Source organism: Coregonus lavaretus (assembly GCF_964263955.1).
Source record: "Coregonus lavaretus genome assembly, chromosome: 40".
In the NCBI taxonomy this organism is placed as follows: Eukaryota; Metazoa; Chordata; class Actinopteri; order Salmoniformes; family Salmonidae; genus Coregonus; species Coregonus lavaretus.
In genome coordinates this window covers 10,920,045-10,933,346 of record NC_140027.1, presented here as the reverse complement: position 1 = coordinate 10,933,346, position 13,302 = coordinate 10,920,045, and the positions used below count along the sequence as shown (strand labels likewise).

General features: G+C 41.4%; 1 protein-coding gene across 1 annotated transcript; it reads left to right on the top strand.

Annotated features, from left to right (window-relative positions):
• Positions 1-124: 124 nt before the first annotated feature.
• Positions 125-10,955, top strand: LOC311113564 (TNF receptor-associated factor 5-like). The gene is made up of 11 exons (XM_084156811.1): positions 125-215; positions 1,408-1,647; positions 2,978-3,041; positions 3,356-3,457; positions 3,645-3,809; positions 4,981-5,058; positions 6,354-6,428; positions 7,584-7,676; positions 8,039-8,179; positions 8,664-8,835; positions 9,268-10,955. Exons 1-11 carry the CDS (start codon positions 148-150, stop codon positions 9,855-9,857), a joined length of 1,788 nt encoding a protein of 595 aa, XP_084012937.1. The 5' UTR covers positions 125-147; the 3' UTR covers positions 9,858-10,955.
• The last annotated feature ends 2,347 nt before the right edge of the window (positions 10,956-13,302 follow it).

Below are 13,302 nucleotides of genomic sequence, written 5' to 3'. Positions count from 1 at the left end.
ATTTAAAGATGTGAACTGTGAACACAACATTAGTGCCATTACATTCACTTCCTGAAACATTTTCCGCTCATATAGAATTGGCGGCACGCCGAGTTGTGACGTATAGCCTGGGCTACATACTCCGTACTGTGCATAGGTTTTTGCCATATGAATGTGGATGTAAATTACAAAAGTAAGTTAAGAACATCGTCGCACATTCCGTTTTTAAAAACACGGTAAGAACACACTGTATGCCTGTTCAGATCTTCAATGCAACAGTTGTTTATTCTGTAGGCTATGAAAACGAAAGCAAACAACTAATTTCAGTGTGCCTTTTTGACTTAAAAATATAAATACTGAACTCCTTTGGATTTTGTCTTCCCATTAAAATATTCATTATTTTATAATAATCATGATGTTTTCATCTATTGGAATTATAATGCCTTGCAATGAATTGCGCTGTTCTTCAGCAGTGGGGATTCCCCGACATTGTATCGCTGCACAGAGCGCATAATTCCGTCGCTGCTTTATGTCTTTCTCAATATAACGGTAATGAATAGCCTACTCGAACTGTTCATGTAATACAACACAAGCCATGTTTTGCTTAATTGTCCATTGTCGCATTAAGGATTTGCCGCGCACTCTTAGCATGGGGTGCTAGGGGGTTACCCCAAAGACAGAATCGCTGGTTCCACCAGCACTAAGGCACTAGGCTAGGGGGATTTCTGAAAGGGAGATTCTGATGAGACAATGCACCGACGACCCACGGTCCTTCTTGGGTGCTTATTGAGATTGAGAATCATGGGAATATTTGATTGATTTAACATAAAACATGTTAGATACCGGCACCATGGTTGGCTAGATGCCAACTTTACCACACACTAATGCCTTTCTGAACATCCTGACAAGCAGGGCGGTAGCCACGGTCTGAGTTTTAGTGAGGTCTGGATGCTCGCCCCCGTCGGTAATTCAGCCATGAAAGTTTAGCTGGCTAGACTAACGACTAATTTACCAATCTAAAAAACGTTAACTGTCATGTTCTAATTGAGTGACTGTCAGTCAGTGACAATTTATTTATTTGTATTCAAAGAAATTACAGAGGTCCAGACCTTGGTGTCCTCATATGTAGCTATGGCCCTGGTTATAAATCCATGTGAATAAACTCCTTAAAAAGATAGGTTTGTTTTACAATGTGGGGATTTTACATATAAACCCCTCCCCCTATTTACTAAACACTTCTATGCACAAATGTTAGACCTATATCTCAATATGGAGGGCTGTGAATGGGATTTTCTGAATGTCAAAGTCATGCAGGTAGTCAGTCGATTGCAGGACTCCTGGAATAGGACATTTGAATGTCAACAGACTTTGTAGATGTACATTTGCATGGGTCTACAAACTGTCCAACATTTACCACACACCTGTCAGTCTACAGGTTGCCATGGCAACAACGGAGAGTGACCCGAGTGGATCCGGAGGACTCTCCAGGCAGAATTCGGGAGTGGCGGGACCTTGGGAATCGGACTTGATTGCGGTGCAGCACAGTTTGAAGTTTGTGAAGAAGCTGGAAGAGCACTATGTTTGTCCCACCTGTAAAGGAGTAGTTCTCAACCCACACCAAACCGGCTGCGGACACATCTTCTGCTACCGCTGCATCCAAGGGCTCCTGTACGATCACAGTAGTGATAATAAAACAGGCATTTACTGCATGTTTAGTGTTCATATACACAGTGAGATTTTTTTGGGGGTATGACTTTGGGTCAATTCCATTTCAATTCCAGTCAATCTAGGAGTTTAATCAAAATTCTATTTGTGATTTGAATATGGTCCTTTCCCCTCTGAAGACAATAATTTTTTTAAAAGTACATTTCCCAGAGCTGACTGAAATCGAACTGGAATCAGCCCTATGACAAATTACCAGCCCTCAATTGTGCAAATCTAACTGGCCTGGTATCAGACAAGCACAACTTAAAGGGGAAGTTCAGGATTTTACAATTTGAAGTGGTCTCGTGTGGCTCAGTTGGTAGAGCATGGCGCTTGCAATGCCGGGGTTGTGGGTTTGATTCCCACGGGGGACCTGTACGAAAATGTATGTATTCACTATTGTAAGTCGCTCTGGTTATGAGCGTCTGCTAAGTGACTTAAATGTAAGTAAGGTGGTTCCTCACCCTGAAAGTAGTCCATGGGCCAGGAGAAACTAATCTATGGTTTGGTTCTTCTTTAAACAGCCACTGCAAACTTCAGCTAACTTTAGCCACCACAAGATAAACACTTTGTACACTTTGCTCTTCGCCGCCATGGTTGATTTGATTAGGATCTCTTTTAGCCCACCATGGGCTAGTTTTCCAAGAGTCCTTTAAGCTACAATATGTAACTTTTTGGGCGAGCCGGCCAAATTCACATAGAAATGTGAGATATAGATCTGTCATTCTCATTGAAAAAAAGTATTAGAAGCGGTAGATCTGTTCTATGTGAGCCATTTCTATGCTTCCCATTCTTAAGTTTCCTTTCTGCATCTTTTACTTTCGGTTTTGTAGACCAGCAAACAGCTGAATATACAATATGTTTGGTTATTAAAAAGATAATTCACAGCGTTTTACATGGTACAATGATTCTCTACACTATAAATTGCTTATTTTGTCAAATTGAAATTAGGCGAACTATTAGAACCAGGAAATGTAAAAACATACAGAAATTTTGAAAAACTACAAAAGCTAAGTAAAAACAAACAAATCCACATTCCTATTACCTTTACATATTATGAGTTACACCTGCCAAGAGGCATGTGCACATATTAATTTAAATACAACATTACATATTACAATACTCTCACCCATTCTAGTTGTTCAAGAGGTTTTGTGAATTAATCAAGTTGTACTATTCTGAATTTACTCTTTAAAAATGTGTTAGCCCATTGCGCTAAAGGGCCTTTAGTTGATACTGTAGGTAGCATGTGTCATGAGTTAAAGTAAGCAATGTGATGCTCTCTTTTATGCAGGGAAAACTCCCCAGCCACCACCCCTGCCTGTCCTTTGGACAGAGGTTTGATCAAATCTGATGAGGTGAGATTAAGAAACCATGGTTCATTTGGGAAGAAAAAAAGCTAAATATATTAAGAAATACTTTAGGCATACTTTATTCTGAATTACTTTTGCAGAGTACATTTTTACTGCTAACCCAACTGATGTCTACAATGTATTTTCATTGGTACACAAAAATACTTTTGGGTTTTACTTGTGATGAAATCTTAAGACACCCAACCTACTTCATTTGTAAGACAAAAACGATTGTATTAAAATTCGGACAGAAATGAAACATGAATCATGAGCTTCTTGAAATGTAAACAATACTACACAATTGTTACCGTTTCCTGCAGGTTTTCCAAGACAATTGCTGCAAAAGGGAGATCTCAAATTTAGAAGTCTACTGCACAAACTCTCCCAACTGCTCCCACAGAATCACATTATGTCGATTGCAGGTAAATCCCACAAGACACCACAAGTACCCAATGTTACCTATTGCTGTAGTAAATACGAGAGAAACGCCAGCTAAAACAAGACTGTAAAATAAATCATTAACAAACGCTCAGACAGCAACGTGACCAAATATTTGATACATGACAGGCTCTCCCCTTCCCTCTCTCTCTCTCCCCCTCTTTCTCTCAGGAGCATCTACAGGCATGTCAGTTTGAGTCGTTGCAGTGTTCCAATGCAGGCTGCAGTGAGATCATGCAACGTAAGGACCTGCAGGAGCACCTCAGCATCAGCTGCTCCTATCGTATGGAGCCCTGTCACTACTGCAAGCATCCTTACACATGCTGCCAACTCGAGGTGAATGCCAGAGAAATGGACTGTTTTATAACATAGTCTGTTTTAATTTGTTCTTAAATTTGTTTACTCACGCAATGGTCAGGGTAAGTTTTATGATATAAATTAGGACTTTCGATTTGCCATTGTACCCTGCGGTTGATTTGGGATTTTCTAAGATGGTGGAACTGTCCTCAGGCTCAACATAGTATTTTTACTCTGTTTTTTATTTTATTTTTTATTTCACCTTTATTTAACCAGGTAAGACAGTTGAGAACAAGTTCTCATTTACAACTGTGACCTGGCCAAGATAAAGCAAAGCAGTTACGAAACCCATAACTAGCCTACTGATTTTGCTGCACCCGTTATGTCTAGGGGTCTTAGGCATTTACATTTTACATTTTAGTAATTTAGCAGACGCTCTTATCCAGAGCGACTTACAGTTAGTGCATACAATTTCATACTGGCCCCCCGTGGGAAACGAGCCCACAACCCTGGCGTTGCAAGCGCCATGCTCTACCAACTGAGCTACAGGGGAGATATACCTGCTGAACAGGGTTTACAATAGATTTTATTTAAATTGTTCGGCAATAGTTTTGCTGCACAAAACCCATCAGCAATAGTTTGGGTAGTTTTACTTTAAACAATCAGTGTATATGGTCATTTTTAGACATATAGGGTAAAGTTCATCATTTCAAAACGAGGAATCACTTTTGCAAGGCGCACTGCATGGCTAAAGCAAGAGGAGAAAAACTCACTACACTTCCAAACGGTCAAAACCATTTGATTTTGAGATGGGGGTCAAATCCAAAATTGTGCTATTTATTGGCTGTGTCATAGCTAATTTGTAAACAATAAATATTGATACTTGTACATTACTAGGTCAAACACTTAATCTGCAAAAATGACAAGTTAATTAGTGGGTGATGGAAATTTCAGAACCAAAGTGGGGGGACAAAAAACATAGGCTACATTACTTACAGTAATTCTCCCAACAGGTAGCGCAAGTGACTTGAATAGCTGTTTGAATCCCTCACCCTTACTCCAGTCTCTTAAAGGTTCACAAAACTACAAACAAGTGCCTTTGACAACACTTGAATGAAGCTCTATTCAGTCTATTATGATATGATACTGCAAGTCATTAAGAAGGAACATCCTTCTTAATAATCACTTATTTCTGTTTGGACTCCACCAGGACCATGAGAGGCATTCATGTCCAGAGGTTGAAATCAAGTGCCCCAACAAATGCTCCCAGATGATTAAACGATGTATGGTAAATATTCAGATATGACCATAATATTGGTTTTATTTGCTAAATGTATTGTTTGAAGAGACTAATTTATTGTTTGAAGAAGGAATTTCTATATTCCTAGAAATTTTTCCATAAATAATATAATAATAATAATAATAATAATATGCCATTTAGCAGACGCTTTTATCCAAAGCGACTTAGTCATGTGTGCATACATTTTTACGTATGGGTGGTCCCGGGGATCGAACCCACTACCCTGGCGTTACAAGCGCCATGCTCTACCAATTGAGCTACAGAGGACCATAAGCACATACACTGATTGTACAAAACATTAGGAACACCTGCTCTTTCCATGACAGACTGACCAGGTGAATCCAGGTGAAAGCTATGATCGCTTATTGATGTCACTTGTTAAATCCACTTCAATCAGTGTAGATGAAGGGGAGGAGACGGGTTAAAGAAGGATTTTTAAGACATGGATTGTGTATGTGTGCCATTCAGAGGGTGAATGGGCAAGACAAAAGATTTAAGTGTCTTTGAACAGGGTATGGTAGTAGGTGTCAGGCGCAACGGTTTGAGTGTGTCAAGAACTGCAATGCTGCTGGGTTTTTCACGCTCAACAGTTTGTGTGTATCAAGAATGGTCCACCACCCAAAGGATATCCAGCCAACTTGACACAACTGTTTTTATTTTATTTTTTTATTTAACCTTTATTTAACTAGGCAAGTCAGTTAAGAACAAATTCTTATTTACAATGACGGCCTACACCGGCCAAACCCGGACGACGCTGGGCCAATTGTGCCCCGCCCTATGGGACTCCCAATCACGGCCGGTTGTGATACAGCCTGGAATCGAACCAGGGGGTCTGTAGTGACGCCTCAAGCACTAAGATGCAGTGCCTTAGACCGCTGCGCCACTCAGGAGCCTAACTGTGGGAAGCATTGGAGTCAACATGGGCCAGCATCCCTGTGGAACGCGTTCAACACCATGTAGAGTCCATGCCCCGACAATTTGAGGCTGTTCTGAGGGCAAAAGGGGGTGCAACTCAATATTAGAAAGGTGTTCCTAATGTTTTGTCCACTCGGTATATAATACACGTTACAGCAGTTTGTAAAACTGTATGCGTGTGTAGAACTGATTTGGTTCCTGCTTCTACCTCTCACCCAATCACCCTTCTCTCTCATGTATCCTTCTCCTTCTGACTTCTCGTCTCCATTCTCCCCTCTCTCTTTTTCACCTTTTTATACCCTCCCCCTCACTTTCCATCTCTGACTAACACCTCTTTGCTTTTAATGTACTCTCTCTCTATCACACAGCTTGAAGACCATGCTGACCAGTGCCCTGAGGTGCAGACGGACTGTGTTTATAAGAAATATGGCTGCTCTGTCCGGGTTGGTGGATATATTCTCCTATTCTCTGTGCTTTGGAATCCAATTCTACGCCAAAGGAAATCTAATTGTAGTCGGACATTCTCAATTTATCGTTTGGGCTGGAAGCTCCACAAAGTCGCAATGATTGCATTATCTCAATAATAATATAATAATAATAATAATATTCCATTTAGCAGACGCTTTTATCCAAAGCGACTTACAGTCATGCGTGCATACATTTTTGTGTATGGGTGGTCCCGGGGATCGAACCCACTACCTTGGCGTTACAAGCGCCGTGCTCTACCAGCTGAGCTACAGAGGACCACAATGAGTCAATGAGTCAAAGTCCTTATTCGACCCTCTTGGATGGTAGTGGCTGACACAGATGTTGTGTCGTGATAAAACAATGGCCTTCTAACAATTCACTACAATAAGAACTGTCTATACGGTCTCAAGAATGTCTCTATGAAAGTGTCAGAATGACATTGTTTTCATATCTATACCGAACAAAAATATAAACGCAACATCCAACAATTTCAATGATTTTACTGAGTTACAGTTCATATAAGGAAATCAATCAATTGAAATGAATAAATTAGGCCCTAATCTATGGATTTCACATGACTGGGCAGGGGAGCAGTCATGGGTGGGCATGGGAGGGCATAGGCCCACGTACTTTGGAGCCAGGCCCAGCCAATCAGAATGAGTTTATCCCCACAAAAGCTCAGTTCCATCAGCTGTCCGGGTGGCTGGTCTCAGACGATCCCGCAGGTAAAGAATACAGATGTGGAGGTCCTGGGCTGGCGTGGTTACACGTGGTCTGAGGTTTGAGAGAATTAAGCTTTTTGTGCATATGGAACATTTCTGGGATCTTTTATTTCAGCTCATGAAACCAACTAATGTTGCGTTTATATTTTTGCTCAGTAATAGTAATGGGTGTTTATATGAACTAGTCCTATACATTACAACCAAAAGACACATATATGAAGTTGTCTTGGTTCAACAACAGCCTTACCCATCGTGACAAGTTAATGTCAATACAGTATGTATAATGAGTGTTATAATTTGTATGTAATTGTTTGGCATGTCATTCTTAAACATGTCTAGACATGATAGGCAGTTGTATGGCAATAGATGATGGTAGTACCGAATTGTTATTTCTCTCTGTGTGGACAGGAGAAGAGAGCCCAAGTTCAAGTTCACGAAGAAAACGCTCTCAATTACCACATCCTCCTGGTTCTGGGGAGCAACACCAAGCTGGAGACGCAGGTAGGACCAATCCCTACCCAGAACCTTTCTGTTTATGGACCAGGGTGCATTCAGAATGAAGAAAGCGTAGGAAATGTTTAGGTGGTGCTGTTTTGAAGGAGCAAGTTAATAACGGTCATCATAAGGACAATGCATGGTCACAAAACATTCAAAAGGGCCAAATCCTAACTTGAGATTTACACACGGAACACACACTTTTGTCCTTTCCTTTGGAGACTTGCGCAAAATATGACTTTCCTGCACACATCTCAAGTTAGAAGTCGGCCCTTATAGTGCCTAGATCAGTGTGCTAAAGGGAAAATTGTACCTAGAGCCAGTGCGGTGGCAGCGGTTGAACTTTGACCATTCCTCTGACCCACCAGATGGAAATCCTCCAGCAGGAGGTGCTGCTGAGGCACAAAGAGCTCCAGGAGAGGAGCCGCCAGGTCAGCGGTCTGGAGAAGGAGGTCCGCCCGCTGGCCCAGCAGGTCAGCCGTTGTGACAACACCCTGTCTGCAGTACAGGTAAGAAGCAGTGCTGTATTATGGAACCAATACAACACCCAGAGGCCTGGCTGGTCAGCATCCAGCATGTCTACAGTGTAGGTATAGGTTTGAATCTGGCCTACTGCCTTTGACACAACCTATTTCCATCTTTCCCCACTGACATCTTCTCTCTGTTCAATAAAATATGAAAATATGAATGGTACCAATGCACTCTGTCTGCTGTACAGGTAAGAAACGCTGCTGTTACTGTATATGGAATCAAAGCAGGAATCATTCATTCACACAACACTGCACTTAATAGAATCCATTGGTCATAGGAATCAAAACTTTGGGATTCTCATAAGAGGAGAGACTACCTGGATTGTGTTTATTAGGGCATGCAACAGAAAACGTTTCAAAAAGTTAAAACATTCTGTTTGGAGGCTAAGGATTATTAACACTACCCAGGTAAATAGCAGTACTGCAAATAAATTGTTACCGTGTTCTGGACGTCCCTGTCCAGAGGTCTTTGGAGGAGCAGAGGGACCACATCTCCAGCGTCCAGCTCCAGCTTGAGGAGCTATCCAGTGTGTTTGGCCCTGGTGTGGCCCGGGAGGAACTGGGCCAAATCAGAGCGTCCCTGGACGCCCTCAGACAGCAGGTGTCCGTCACAGAGGGGCTCAAAGACCACCTGGGTGAGTGGAGGGGGTCCTTAATGGTCTGGGTGAACTAAAGGTGGATTAGAGATCATTATTATTGTTTCCACAGACAGTAAGCCCATGACGTGTGAAAAGTGGGTCTTGGGAAATGTAACTGCCACTGGGTTATTTGAATTATGGTAAAACTGCCTCTGTCTTTGGCAGCATATTCCACACAATTCAAGTAACTCAGTGGTTACCATTCCCGGGTTACTGGAAAGACGCAATACTTTTAGGGCAATAAGCTAAAGTCTCCAAGGCTTGTAACAGATTATGGAAAGACTCAAGACTGTGTTAGGCCAATGATCTTAAGTCTCTAAGGCTTTTAAGCGATTATGAGCAAATCATTAATATTGTACTGACATTTATTAAAATCACTCGTGGATTAATTAAAGTATAAAAAATTCCATCGGCCATCTTTCCCCCCAGGGGAGTTGAAGGAGACCTACTTACGCCACTCGCGCCTCCTCAGCATCCACACAGCGCAGCTGGAGTCCAACGAGGAGCACTTCAGAGAGCTCGAGTCCACCTCGTACGACGGCAAGCTCATCTGGAAGCTCCGCGACTACCGCAAGAGGAAGGAGGCCGGGGCTCGAGGCCAGGGACCGTGCCTGAGCAGCGCACCCTTCCACACGAGCCGCAGTGGCTACAAAATGGCCGCCAGGGCCTACCTGAACGGCGACGGGGCCGGCCGGGAGACCCACCTGTCTCTCTACGTGGTCCTCATGAGGGGTGACTTCGACCCCCTCCTGCCCTGGCCCTTCAGACAACCTGTGTCATTGTCAGTGCTGGACCAGAGTGGCACCAACAACCACCTGACTATGAGTTTCAAACCCGACCCAGAAAACACTAGTTTCCACCGGCCCGGCTTGGCCACTGCAACCACCAACGTGGCCTCTGGTTTCCAGTGCTTTGCCTCGCATGCCCAGCTGGAGACGCCCAAGAATGCCATCTACGTGAGAGACGATACACTCTTTGTTAAGGTCAAGGTGGACACAAGCGGTTTGGAGGACTTGTAGAAGGGCCTTAAAGAACTGGTTGGAGATAATTTCAAAAACAGTTAGCTAATGCTACAAAGCTCAGTGCAGGCCAATGCCTCAGCTGTACTCCAAATTTAGCAAAGTAAGCAAACAGATACAGTGTCAGCAAGTCCATGCATTTTCCCCCAGATACTTAAATGATAAAGCAATACAGATATTGCAGTGAATTGCTTTAGCCTTGTCTGCAGACTGCTTGTATGTGTTCACTGAGGATTCAAGTGTTAATGCTCCCCACATATATTATATTGAATTATATTTTGGGGTTAAAGTCCTACAATCAGAGAGCATGCAATCTATTAATTGTTAATTCATGACATCTCAGGGATTTTAATGGACAGCTGTTGAATACACTTTATAATACCTTTACTGAATAAGCCAATAGACAGTACATGTTGAAGGTTTATATAAATTCGTATACATTATTTTGAAATGTTATAAACGTTTAAAAAATATAATGCTTATTCATGTAAGTTATTATAAAGTGTTACCATTGATGAGTGAATTGTTTCATGCTTTTTTCCTTCAATTGATTAATGAATTGTTTCATGTGTTTTTCCTTACATTTTGTGGTTACATGCATAACAACACTTATGTGCATCACATCTCATATCCAGTCAGTAAATATGTAGACTGTGGTTGTGAGATACCATGAATTTGTCCTACTATGCGTTTGATAGAGATTTTTGTGTGGGGAACAATCTTTAGTAACATTTTCCTACGTACTGTATCTGAAACCACTGTAGGATGGACATGAACCTCCACAATGACAGTGTGTGTGGGTCCTTACTCTTATGAATGTGTGTGTTAACGGTAAAGAAACATTATGTGAGCTTTCATGTAAAACATTATGGGATGCCAATGCATAATAAAGGATACCTCAGATACAGGTATGCAGCTCTATTATACATTTCTATGGGAATGGGGTGCTTTTCTGGGTAAATACTGAAATACCAAGGCTGGGATTCAATCCGAGGCACGTTATAGAGCAGCGCACTAAGCGAAAGAAAATGAATGTGATCTATGCTAAATAAATTGCCTTTAAAAGATGCATTGCTGTCTGTCTAGTGCACTGCTCCATTATGGAATCACGGCCTAAGCCTTATAAATAAGGGAAGATTAACAACACACATGAATGGACCACAACAACCATATTTATGAATCCATGGTGCTAGTTTATTCAAATAGCTGACACGTTTCGACCATAGTCTTGTCAAAATGACACTTTCTTTGCGCAGCCTTGTCATTCTGTCTGACTCTACAGAAACACGTGGTTCTACTTTACAGAAACATGAAAGCAAATATATACATGTATGTAAACCCCTTACATCTCTTAAAGAAAGTTTAGCACAGCAGATTGGAACATTTGGATAAAAAAATTATGACAGACACATCCAGTAACTTTGAGCAGATGCTGGAAGTCAAAGTAAATGTTTAGCAAAAAGTACACAGACATGGCACACAGATCTTGTGGTTTAATGGAACAATTGTTAAACTATCAACATATACCTAATGAAAACTTAAAAAGGGGCAATCTGCAGTTGCCACATCCAATTTTGAATGATATAAGTGGTATATAAGTGGTATATACCTGTTGATTCTTGAAGAATATAACTTATCAATGCCATGAGCTTATAGTTAAACTGTCGTACCCAATCAGAACCCAAAATATAAGCTTGTATTTTGGGTTCTGATTGGGGGATGACAGTTTAACTAAGGTCATGGCATTTATATGTTATATTCTTCAAGAATCAACAAGTACAGTATAAGTCAAAAGTTTGGACACCTACTCATTCAAGGGTTTTTCTTTATTTGTACTATTTTCTACATTGTAGAATAATGGTGAAGACATCGAAACTATGAAATGAAGAAAAAAAGTGTTAAACAAATCAAAATATATTTTAGATTTTAGATTCTTCAAAGTAGCCACCCTTTGCCTTGATGACAGCTTTGCACACTCTTGGCATTCTCTCAACCAGCTTCATGAGGAATGCTTTCCAACAGTCTTGAAGGAGTTCCCACATATGCTGAGCGCTTGTTGGCTGCTTTTCCTTCACTCTGCGGTCCAACTCATCCCAAACCATCTCATTTGGGTTGAGGTCGGGTGAATGTGGAGGCCAGGTCATCTGAAGCAGCACTCCATCACTCTCCTCATTGGTCAAATAGCCCTTACACAGCCTGGAGGTGTGTTTTGGGTCATTGTCCTGTTGAAAAACAAATCATAGTCCCACTAAGCGCAAACCAGATGGGATGGCGTATCGCTGTAGAATGCTGTGGTAGCCATGCTGGTTAAGTGTGCCTTGAATTCTAAATAAATCACAGACAGTGTCACCAGCAAAGCACCCCCACACCATCACACCTCCTCCTCCATGCTTCATGGTGGGAACCACACATGCAGAGATCATCCGTTCACCTACGCTGCGTCTCACAAAGACACAGCAGTTGGAACCAAAAATCTCCAATTTGGACTCATCAGACCAAAGGACAGATTTCCACCGGTCTAATGTCCATTGCTCTTGTTACTTGGCCCAAGCAGGTCTCTTCTTATTATTGGTGTCCTTTAGCAGCAATTTGACCATGAAGGCCTGATTCACACAGTCTCCTCTGAACAGTTGATGTTGAGATGTGTCTGTTACTTGGACACTATGAAGCATTTATTTGGGCTGCAATTTGAGGTGCAGTTAACTCTAATGAACTTATCCTCTGCAGCAGAGATAACTCTGGGTCTTCCTTTCCTGTGGCGGTCCTCATGAGAGCCAGCTTCATCATAGCGCTTAATGGTTTTTGCGACTGCACTTGAAGAAACTTTAAAAGTTATTGAAATGTTCCGTATTGACTGACCTTCATGTCTTAAAGTAATGATGGACTGTCATTTATCTTTGCTTATTTGAGCTGTTCTTGTCATAATATGGACTTGGTCTTTTACCAAATAGGGCTATCTTCTGTATAACACCCCTACCTTGTCACAACACAACTGATTGGCTCAAACGCATTAAAGAAGGAAAGTAATTCCACAAATTAACAAGCCACACTTGTTAATTGAAATGCATTCCAGGTGACTACCTCATGAAGCTGGTTGAGAGAATGCCAAGAGTGTGCAAAGCTGTCATCAAGGCAAAGGGTGGCTACTTTGAAGAATCTCAAATATAACATATATTTTGATTTGTTTAACACTTTTTTCCATATGTAGTTTTGACATCTTCACTATTATTCTACAATGTAGAAAATAGTAAAAATAAGGAAAAACCCTGGAAGGAGTAGGTGTGTCCAAACTTTTGACTGGTACTGTATACAGGGAGGGAAAAAGGTATTTGATCCCCTGCTGATTATGTACGTTTGCCCACTGACAAAGACCTGATCAGTCTATAATTTTAATGGTAGGTTTATTTAAACAGTGCGAGACAGAATAACAACATAAAAATTCAGA

Bases quoted from the DNA above. Each gene is read 5' to 3' on its own strand.
- LOC311113564 (XM_084156811.1), top strand. From the start codon at position 148: ATGAATGTGGATGTAAATTACAAAAGTAAGTTAAGAACATCGTCGCAC. The intron at 1,648-2,977 runs GTACGATCACAG...TCTTTTATGCAG, and splicing joins CGCTGCATCCAAGGGCTCCT to GGAAAACTCCCCAGCCACCA. The intron at 3,042-3,355 runs GTGAGATTAAGA...CGTTTCCTGCAG, and splicing joins GTTTGATCAAATCTGATGAG to GTTTTCCAAGACAATTGCTG.